At 42.4% G+C, this 11,261-nt stretch overlaps 1 protein-coding gene and 1 pseudogene across 1 annotated transcript in view; both read left to right on the top strand.

The window, feature by feature from the left end:
* Positions 1-279: 279 nt before the first annotated feature.
* LOC105821338 lies at positions 280-9,736 on the top strand (annotated as a pseudogene).
* The window catches only part of ADAM10 (ADAM metallopeptidase domain 10), a 178,252-nt gene continuing 176,590 nt past the window's right edge, over positions 9,600-11,261 (top strand). The window contains exon 1 of the mRNA XM_012658069.1: positions 9,600-10,085. Within this exon, the coding sequence (XP_012513523.1) occupies positions 10,031-10,085 (55 nt within the window). The 5' untranslated portion in view covers positions 9,600-10,030. The remainder of the gene's footprint in view (positions 10,086-11,261) is intronic.

Raw genomic sequence — 11,261 nt, 5'->3', positions numbered from 1 at the left:
TTTTAACAAGACCTCCAGGTGATTCTGATCTATAATAAAGTTTTAGAGTTACTATTCTAGCATTAGGGGAAGTGACCCCTGACCACTTGCACGGCAAATAAATAAACCCTAGTAACAGAGAGTAAAAGGCTTCTATATTCACATTCTATAGCCAATGTGATTTTTCATTACTCTTCCAGAACTCTACAATGCTCCAAAGTTAGTCTTTTGGCCATTTTTTTCCTGTACACTCTCCCTTGAGGGGTGTGTGTGGGTATAGATAGATCAATTGATCAAGAGATGGGTCTACCTTCAAAGTAAAGTCTAAGACTATATTTAGCATCCTGATCTCAATTTTTTTTTTGTTCTTGTCTTTCCCCTGTTTTTTCATGTTAGTATCAGTCTCTCAGTCACTCAGCCTTAAAATATTCAACTAGTTTAATTTTTCTCACAATCAATAAGTCTATCTTTAAAATTTAAATGTTTAAGGTAAATTAATTTTTCCTTCTTAATACAAAACCTAAATATACTCATTTTAGAAAACTAGAAAACCACCCTTTTCTTCAAAAGCTACTATTAAATCAATGGTGTATCTTGCAATTGAGGGTATCTTAGAATCAAGAAAATATATCCTCTTTCTATTATTTTTACATGTCGACGCAGACTTCCCAAGGGAATCTGGTCTTTTTTCATCGTATTCCTCATTATGCTTGTTTAAAATAGTGGTTGTCAAACTTTAGTGACATTAACTCTCATGTGGGAAGCCTGTTAAAATGCCTATTTCTGGGCTCCATCCCCAGGAATTCTGATTCAACGGAATTGGAGAAAAGTCCAGGAATCTGTACTTTTAACAAGCATCCTAAGTGACTCTAGTGCAGATATTCCACTGGCTATACATTGAGAAACACTGATCTAGAACAATATCAGATAACAACCACTTGCATTGTTGAGAAGTATAGTAGGTAATTGTTAGTAAGCATATAGTAAGAATTATGACTAGTTTGACCTGTAATTACAATAATGAACTTCCCATAATTATTTATTGAATACCTACGGTGTGGTGCTCTGGGGCACAGAAGAGAATACTGAGCATGATCACATGGAGGCAGCCTAATGTAGCAGAAAATGTGATGAATGGAGATCCCCGAGATCCTGGTCTTGCCATTGACTAATTTTACAAGTTTAGGTAGGTCAATTTATTTCTCTTAACTTCAGTTTTCATATTGTGTAAAAAAAAAAAAGTCAGGGGGAAAATATTAGCCTGAATGATTTTACTATGTGGTTTTGTGAATGAAATGAGAATTTATAATCAGGGATTTGTAATTTTTTTTGAGACAGAGTCTTGCTCTGTTGTCCGGGCTGGAGTGCCGTGGCATTAGCCTAGCTCACAGCAACTTCAAACTCCTGGGCTCAAGTGATCCTCCTATCTCAATCTCCCAAGTAGCTGGGACTACAGGCGTGTATTACCACAGCCAGCTAATTTTTTTTTTTCTATTTTTAGTTGCCCAGCTAATTTCTTTCTATTTTTAGCAGAGACAGGGTCTTGCTCTTGCTCGGGCTGGTCTCGAACTCTTGACTTCAAGTGATCTTCCCACCTCGGCCTCCCAGAGTGCTAGGATTACAGGGATTTGTAAATTATAAAGAGCTCTTCAAAAATATATTATTATTGTCACTGCCCTCAAAGTGATTACTTCTGGTTAGGAAGACAAAACATAAGCATCTACAAGTGAAATAAAAATATGACATCCGTAGGAAGCGCATGAGGGAACTATGAAGAAAGATGAGAAATAACCAAATCAGGGCTGGGCGCTGTGGCTTACGCCTGTAATCCTAGCACTCTGGGAGGCCGAGGCGGGAGGATCGCTTGAGGTCAGGAGTTTAAGACCAGCCTGAGCAAGAGTGAGACCCCCCCCCCGTCTCAACTAAAAAATAGAAAGAAATGATCTGGACAACTAAAAATCTATATAGAAAAAATTAGCCGGGCATGGTGGCGCATGCCTGTAGTCCCAGCTACTCAGGAAGCTGAGGCAGAAGGATTGCTTGAGCCCAGGAGTTTGAGGTTGCTGTGAGCTAGGCTGACGCCACAGCACTCTAGCCCAGGCAACAGAGTGAGACTCTGTCTCCAAAAAAAAAAAAAAAGAAATAACCAAATCAGTACAAAATGTAACAGCTTAGTTATTTATAATAGTTCCCTTAGAAGAGAGGATTCATACAATGTTTAAAAGAAGTAAAAGTAAAGCCTGGAAATTGAACGAAAGTCTGAATAAATGTAAAAAATTTATGGTCTAATCAATTATATTATTCCTTAAGAAAGCACATATTAACAGAAAGGGAGATGATGGTCTGTATGGAGTCCAGAGAAGATCCTAAAGCATAAGGGTTTGTCACAGTGTGCTTTGATCACCATCTACTGTGGCGGTCACCTGAACAGGTGGATGGTCTGTCTGTTCCCTCCGTAGATTCTATTGAGGCATAATTAGTTGAATAGTTGGATGAACTAGTCAGTAAAACCATTCAATTAATTTTTTCTGCAATGATGCCTTATTTACTAAGCCACTTCCAATTATAATTTAGCTTCTCAAGTACTGATGATAAAAGAATGCATTGACTTGCTAACATGAATATCTAACTTGTAAAATTATAAGGTGACATTTTAAGACATAAGTTCCTTGAGAGTTTAGCTCCCATGAATTAGTTCTTGTCAGTTGATTAACTCGGGTTGCACTGAGAAAAATCAAGCTTCTGGACCCTCAAGGTTAAGCAGATTCTGGACGATCTCAGTGATAATAAGGGTGGATTTACCCAGTAATTCAAAGGACTAAACTATAAGATTTGGAGTCAAATTGGGGTTAGACACATAGTGTGCCTCAGTTTCCTCATCTGTAAAATGGGATATATCTACTTCACTGCATTGTTGCAAAGAATAAATGTATATTAAGTGTTTATCAAGGTGGCTGGCACCACGTTAGGAATATTGCTTTGGTAATCTGGAAATCCCCATACATAGTAGAAGCAGAATAAATAATTTGTTGAATGAATGAACAATAATTATCATTGCAACCCTGTAAGGTTTTTGGGGTGTCCTCTGCTTTACATCAAAGCCTTTCTATCAGGCTCATTAATGTCAGGATAATGAGAGTTTCCATAAAGTAATACATTATAATTGCAGATGAAAGATATAAATAATATTAATGGGTGTTTTGGACTAAAATGTGAATGGGATTACTGGGGCCAGAGGGGTCTAGGAAAAAACTTTAAGGACTGTTTGGAACTTGGTCTAGTTCTTGAAACAGGGGTCACAAACTCAAATACTGACAGGGAAAACTTAGGCTGGGGTAAGATTAGACAAGCCCAGTCCAAAGAGGTCAGCCTATACTCAGTTTATGCCAACTAATGTACAAGGATCTAGGTCTGCTTGACCTTTTTAAGTTTTCACAGAAAAGTCTGGAATGTTGGTTTTAACATGAAAGCTCCCAATTATTGCATATTGATGAATAATTAATAAAAAAGATTTAACTACAAGTCAAACCAAACCAAACATATCTGTGAGTCTAATTTGGTTTATGAGCTACCAGGTTGTACCTGTGCTTTAAAGGCTATGTAACACTGCATCAGCAGAAAGGAAATGGGACAAAAAGGATGGAGAAAAGTTTAAGATGTTTTTGAGGTTACCAAGTGTAGACTAGTTTGGATGGAGTAGGAGGTTCATTTAAAGGAGAAGAGGGAAATGGTTAGACAAATGAACTTGTTTTGTAAAGCGCCTTGACTGTTTGAATAAGATAGCAGGGTTTTAGCCAATGAGAGGCCATTCCTAGTTGTTTTTTTTTTTTGAGACAAGGTCTCACTGTGTTACCCAGGCTAGAGTACAGCGGCATCATCATAGCTCACTGCAACCTCAGACTCCTGGGCTCAAGTGATCCTCCTGCCTCAGCCTTTGAGTAGCTGGGACTACAGATGTGCACCACCATGCCTGGCTAAGTTTTAAATTTTTTTTCTAGAGATGGTCTTGCCCAGACTGGTCTTAAACTCCCTGGCTCAAGCATTCCCACCTTGGCCTCCCGAAGTGCTAGGTTTCACAAGTGTGATCCACTGTGCCTGGCCCATACCTGGTTTTTGAATAAATTTGTGGAGTGGAGCCTATTCTAGTATTGAGGTTTAATGAACATGTGTTAGATATATATTTGCTGAACTTTGTGAGGCTCTGTTTTAAAATCCCTAGAATATGTGATTCATACCTGTCTCAAGAATTAGGGATGATATTAAGTAAACAAATACAATACAGTTTGATAAAGCTACATTAGAAGTATATAAATGGAGCCAGGCGCCTGTAATCCCAGGTACTCAGAAGGCTAATGTGGGAGGATCACTTGAGCCCAGGAGTTTGAAGTTGCAGTGAGCTATGTTTATGCCACTGCACTCCAGCCTGGGTGACAGGGCGAGATCTCTTCTCTAATAAATAAATAAATATTAATAAATAGACAAGATTTTACAGAAGGGAAGAAGCATCTATTCCTTTACATTTTAAAGGAATTTGACAATTATTACATACCTTATAAATACCTTAAGTTATGAATAGCATATTTCACTGTTCTCCTTTCCCCAGAAGTAGATTTCGTGTTTTTCTTCTCACTCCTCTTTTACACAGCAAGTAGAATCCACAAAAAAGTATCTTAAAATGAATTATCGAAGGAATTCTCTAAGTCTCATTTTGTAGAATATAAGAATAAATGGGAGAGGCATTCCTCCTAGGAGGGAATAACATGGGCAAAGGTGTTGAAGAGAGAAGTGGTATGTGTTTGGGAAACTAACTGCAACAGCAGCATATTGTGATTAAAGCACATACTCTAGAGGGAGATCTAACTTTGGGCCTTGGTTCTGCCACACACTAGCTTTCTGACTTTGGGCAAGTTATTTAAGTTCTTTAAGCTTCCATTTCCTTAGTAACTGCCATCTACTACTGTTATTCTGATTTGTGTCCTTGTCACTTTTAGATGACAAAGAAAGAAAGAACCAGCTGTTGGGGGATAATGGACTTTCCATCCTAGAACCAGGGCCCAGTTTGTCCATAACCCCATGGAGAAGGCCCCAACACTGGTGAACACTGCTGTGACTTACTTGGAGACCCAATTGGTTACATTTTGGTCAGGGTTGAGTTGGTTCCTCCAACCCTTGCTGAGATCCCTACAGCTATTCAGAGCTTAAAAAAAATAGTCAAATAGGGCTCAAACTGGTAGCTTCAAACAGCTCACAGTTAAGGGAGCTGTGCTGAATGGTGTTTGGTGGCCACTGAGGTATGGATGTGGTTTTATATTCAAGAGAGCATAGATAAGTGTGGCATCATTGGCTACTGTTCAAAAATCAATCTTTAACATCTGATTATATTTGATTTATTATCTGAGTGTTCCTGGACCATGTGTGATCAGACTGCTGTCTGAATAAAATGTGTTAAAAAAAAAAAGTAAGAGTAGAGAGTGGTGAAAGATGAAGCTGGCAAGAAAGGCAATGACCAGATCATGAAGACCTTGTATTTCAGTTGGGGATAAAAGGATATATTTTTTAAAATGACCAGTGGGCAAAAGGTCAGGCAGGGGGTATGTGAAACAGGGAGACCAAAGCTTGGGTTGTGGAAGTAAAGGTAGGTAGAGGGATCACATATGATAGAGATTAAAGATGATTTTATTATCTGTTGGGATGGGAGAGAAGTTATTGAGTGGATGGTTTTGCCATTAACCAAAATAGGGAATTTAAGAGGAAAAGGTTTAGCTAGGGTCGATGTAGGGGTTTGTTCAGTTTGGGACATATTATTTGGTGTGGCTCTGTACTTCACAGAGGAGATGGCTAGTAAGTGTTAGATATGTAATAATAACTAAAATTTTATAATGTTGTGCCATGCATTGTTCTTAGTGCTTTACAACAGTTAACTTATTAACCCTCATAGCAACCCTCTCAGGTAGGTAATACTATTCTCCTTATTGTAAAGATTAGGAAACAGTGGCATAGATATCTTAACTACCCAAAGTCACACAACTATGAAGTGGTGTAACTAGGATATAGGTCTGGGGCTTGGGACATAGGTCTAGGAAAAGTGCTGACTATGTGCTAGGCATTGGGGTAGAATTCAGAACCAGACAGACCCAGGCTTTGTTTTCATGGAGTATAGCCTAGTGAGTCATATACATTTGGTGGTAGTAAAAGATAATCATGCAAGTAAAGAATGAGAAGATAAGAAAACCAAGGAAAAAAATCCTGAGAAACAGTAACATTTAAGAGGTAAAGAGAAGAAAAGGCCCCAGGAAAGAGATGAAGGCATAGTTAAAAGTAAGAGGCCAGATGTGGTGTGGTGGCTGACACCTGTAATCTTAGCACTCTAGGAGGCCAAGGTGGGAGCTTGAGCTCAGGAGTTCAACAGCAGCCTGAGCAAGAGTGAGACCCCATCTCTACCGAAAAAAAGAATTAACTGGCTGTCTGGCAAGCGCCTGCAGTCCCTGCTCCTCGGAAGGCTGAGGAGGAGGACTGCTTGAGCTCAGGAGTCTGAGGTTGCAGTGAGCTATGGTGATGCCACTGCACTCCACCTGGGGTGACAGAGCAAAACTCTCTCTCAAAAAAAGAAAAAAAAGGAAGAAAATTGAGAGTGAGCGAGGTCTCAGAAAATATTGGAAGTTTTTCAGGAGACAGTGTTAATTGTTGGACAGGTCCAGTAAGATAGGGAGTGAAAGTATCCAGTGACATTGATAACTAACAGATCTTTGATGGCCCTAGCAGGGGTAGCTTCTTTGGAAGCTAGGCGGAAGCAAACTGCAGTGGATTAAGGTGAGGTTTGAAAGCAGGACCAGAAGAGAGACTGGAGTAAGGGAGATGAATTAGTTCTGTAGCAATCTAAGCAAGAGAAAATAATTGTGTGAATCAGAGTAACAGCAGTGGGAAGGGAAGGCTTAAAGGCCAAGAAAGACATTTTTAGGGAAGACTCAGTATGATTTGGTGATGAGGGAAGAAGAATCCAAGATAATTCCAAGTTCCTGGGAGAGTGGTGGTGCCATTATCAGAGATAAGAAGTTAAATTGTTAAATATATTGAGTTTGGCATGACAGTGGGACATCTAGCAGGCAGTTTAGTAGGAGTTGAAAATTAAAAATGTAATTGTTGAAATGTTTACCAGGATTGGCCTTAAGTCTGTGCAACAAACATTTTCCTCTAGTATTGCTGATCTAATATACCATATAGCATATGGCCATTTGTTTTCTAGCTGAATTTCTCTATTAAAACTTGAAGATATCTTTTATTATGCTGGTAACATCAAAACTGTGTATTGCTGCTGAGGACATAATGCTATTAAAACAATTAGTGCTTTCCAATGGATGTTTGAGTGTTCATGGAAGGACCATGATATTTATATATTTTTACTTAACACTTATATAGCAAATACTATCTGCCAATGTTATAATCACTTTACAAATGTTAACCCATTTAAATTTATTCATCAAAACAATGTCATGAGGCAAATATTTTTTCGTTCACATTTTACAAAAGAAATATTGAGGTTAGAAAGGTGAAAAAACTTGGTCAATGTCACACAGCTTATAATTGGTAGACTTGGGAGTCGAATTCAAGCATTTTGTAATGGTATAGGTGCAGACCTTATATTTCTGCATTTCATCAGCTTTCCAGACATTTGCAAAATATTAATAATGAATAAGTTAAGACTTCAAACAAAATAACATTCATTATGATGCTGGTATGTAATGCCATTCATGCTTTACAAATAAAAGAAATACAATTTTAAATGTAATTTTTAGTGATCACCTTTGTAGTAAAATATAGTTTTGGATTTTTTTCCAGTTGAATTTTAAGGGAAAGTGCCAATTGTCTCTAATTACTGGAATTCATTATGAAAAATAGGATGGGTGGTATGGCTCATGCCTATAATCCCAGCACTATTGGGATGTCTATTCAGGAGGATTGCTTGAGGCCAGGAGTTCAAGACTAGCCTGGGCAACATAGCGAGACCCCCATCTCAAAAAAAGAAAAATTAGCTGGGCATGGTGGTGCCTGTAGTTCCAGCTATTCTGGAGACTGAGGCAGTAGGATCACTTGAGTCCAGTAGTTCAAGAAGCTGCATTGAGTTATGATCAGCCACTGTATTCCAGCTTGGGCAATGGCAAGCCTCAGTCTCTGGAAAAAAAAAAATAATGTGCAACACAAAACATGCTACAAGACGGTCTACTATACAGAAAATAAAAACATCATTTGTTGACAGCACCGCCACAAGAGAATAGTAAAAAGCACAGGTGATATGCAATGTCTGTAGGTAACCATATTCTAAGATTGGATCTTTTAAGAAAGGACAAAAAAAAAAAAAAACCCATTCATCAGATTCTGCCATGCTCTGATGATTCCATACATCTCATTATAAATGGACACAATTAATTATGGTTTTGAAACCTGACTGCATTTTTGAGCTTACTAATGTTGGAATAAAACGATAATCATTCATTTCTCAAACTGAGAATTAAAGAAGCACACTGTCAACTAATAATGATGGTAATAAATTGTAAAAAATATACAAGGTAAAAGTATAAGAATTCTAATTTATTATTAGTATCAACATTAATATTTATGTTCCCTAATTAAGCTTATTCAAGCAGGATGCCAAATAGATGAATACCTAATTAAATGCCATCAAAAAGTCTTAGTTCATGAAATATAAGTTTAAAAAATCAAAATGAGTTACTGAGATACTAAATATGACCTTTAAAGAAGTTGGGGAGAAGATGTGAGAGGGTTCGCTTCAGAGATGGGACAGAGAGAGAGAGAGAGAGAGAGAGAGAGAGAGAGAGAGAGAGGTAAAGAGGCCATTTTCTGCGCTGGAGATTTAGGACCGTCTGGTCAGGCTCATGCTTTTCCAAAGGCTAAGGCCTCGTCTGTGATATAAATTTGTGAAGAGCTCAGAAAACTACACCTTATGCATGGTGTCTTTTCTTCTTGCTGCTTGAAGGTCTTTTTTTTTTTTTTTGAGACAGAGTCTTGCTCTGTTGCCCGGGCTAGAGTGCCGTGGCGTCAGCCCACCTCACAGCAACCTCCAACTCCCGGGCTCAAGCGATCCTCCTGTCTCAGCCTCCCGAGCACTGGGACTACAAGTATGTGCCACCATGCCCGGCTAATTTTTATATATATACATTTTTAGTTGTCCAGATCATTTCTCTCTATTTTTGAGTAGAGACGGGGGTCTTGCTCTTGTTCAGGCTGGTCTCGAACTCCTGACCTTGAGCGATCCTCCCGCCTCAGCCTCCCAGAGTGCTAGGATTACAGGCGTGAGCCACCGCGCCCGGCCTGCTTGAAGGTCTTTACGTTAATGTTCCCATCACTGGTGGCGTCGCCGCCCTAATTGCTGCTGTTGGGACTTTGTTTTTGTTTACTTGGTAGCTGCGGTGCATCACGCGAAGCAGAAAAAGAAGAAACACAAACCTCCGTTACTTGTTAAGTTGAGAAGGGGGACAGTCCTCAACAGCGCTAAGACGTAGCGGAGCACTCTCACCGTATAGGCGCGCTCCCGTCCGGGGGCGGGATCACAGGAAACCCCGCCTCCCAAGCCCAATCCCAGCTCTCCGCCGGCGGACAGGAAGCGGCGGCGGGCCTAGCAGCCCGGGAATGGGCCCCTGTGCACATGCGCGCGCCGCTGAAGCGCCTGGGGGACGAGGAGGGGAGTGAGGTAGGGGCGCGGCTCCGCGAGCCGGTTGGGCGCCCGCATATCATGTGGTGAGGAAGGAGGCGGAGGCCTGGGGTTCGGGGGAGGGGAGTAGAGAAGAGGGAAGGAACGAGGGAAAGAACGCGAGGAAGGGAGGAAGGAAGCAAACGAGGGGGCGGGAGGTCCCTGTTTTGGAGGCTCTAGGAGCGTTGCCGGCCCCTGAAGTGGAGCGAGAGGGAGGCGCTTCGTCGTTTCTTCTGCCGGGGGAGGTCCCGGCTTCCCGGGGAGGCTCTGGACCAAGCCCCTTTAGCTTCTCCCTCCAGATCGATGTGCTGCTGTTAACCCGTGAGGAGGCGGCGGCAGCGGAAGATGGTGTTGCTGAGAGTGTTAATTCTGCTCCTCTCCTGGGCGGCGGGGCTGGGAGGTGAGGCACGACCGCGAGCGCCGGGGGCGCAGCGACCACGGCTGAGCGGCGGCCGGGCCGAGCGGAGCCCAGTCGCGACGCACCGCCGGCGCGTCAGTCAGCCCGGCCGGCCAGCGGCGCCACTCGGGCGCGCCGCGCTTCCCGCTCCCGGCTCCCTATTGTCCCCAGCGCACCGACCGCGTTCCCTTACGTGGCGGGCCGAGGAGGCTCCGAGCCTCCAGCGAGGCCTTCCCCGCCCCCCACCGCCCTGGCGGCACGGGAGGCGGGAGTCGGCTCGCTGAGAAGAGAAGTCGGGAGATCGGGGTCGCTGGGCGAGAGGTGTGGAGCCCAGACCGGTGGCCGCATCCCTTCGGTCCGCTCGGCGCGCGCCGGCGCGAGCAGCCACGGCGGGGCTGGCCGTCTCGCTATCCTCGTTCGGCGCTCATCCTCCTCACCATTCCTTCCCCAGCCCCCAGCCCGTGCCCCGTGGCGGATTCCGGAGTCCGCTCCGCCGCCGAGAACCGCCGCGCAGATTCGAGGGAAGTTGTGATGTTTGCGACTGGGCTCGTATATTGTTCTTTACCGGGCTCGGCGATCTTGACCGACCCCGTTCTGCACAGGGGCCGCCCGCGGAGTGGTCACCGTCATCTCCTGCTTGTCAGGGATGAGTGTCTTCGGCTCTCCATGTGCCCTGTGTTTGGAGAGCGATCGCAGGACGGTGTGATTGTGTTCTTTGAAAACATTCTGTGGCCCGGGGAAAGGGTTTGTTGGAAAGGGTCAGCCGTTTCTGGATGTTCTTTGATCCATAGGCAGGGTTGGACTTCTCGGAGTAAAAGTTTGGTCGCAGGGTGACCCAACTTGAGGAGTTTTCGTAAACTCTCAGGTGGAGGAGACGTACAATGTACTTAGTGGATTGTCAAAACAGTGCCCCCTCCTCCGTTCATATTAAAGTTAAATTTGCTGAAAGCATATAATTTCTTGACTCGCGTTTTGAAGACGATGATTTTTATTTCCAGTGTATCTCAGGACCGTCTACATCATTTTGTTCTTGTGTAAAGTGCTTTAATTTAGATAAGCTTTTTGACCTGCCTCAAAGTATTCTTAAAAACCTCAAAATATGCTTAAAAGCATTGAATTGAAAAATTTTCAGGAATGCTTACAATGAGTCTGTAGCCTAGTTTGATAATTTAGAATATA

Source organism: Propithecus coquereli, unplaced genomic scaffold (genome assembly GCF_000956105.1).
Source record: "Propithecus coquereli isolate 6110/MARCELLA unplaced genomic scaffold, Pcoq_1.0 Scaffold57, whole genome shotgun sequence".
In the NCBI taxonomy this organism is placed as follows: Eukaryota; Metazoa; Chordata; class Mammalia; order Primates; family Indriidae; genus Propithecus; species Propithecus coquereli.
The sequence above is the reverse complement of the archived record's forward strand: the minus strand, read 5'-3'. Positions and strand labels throughout refer to the sequence as shown.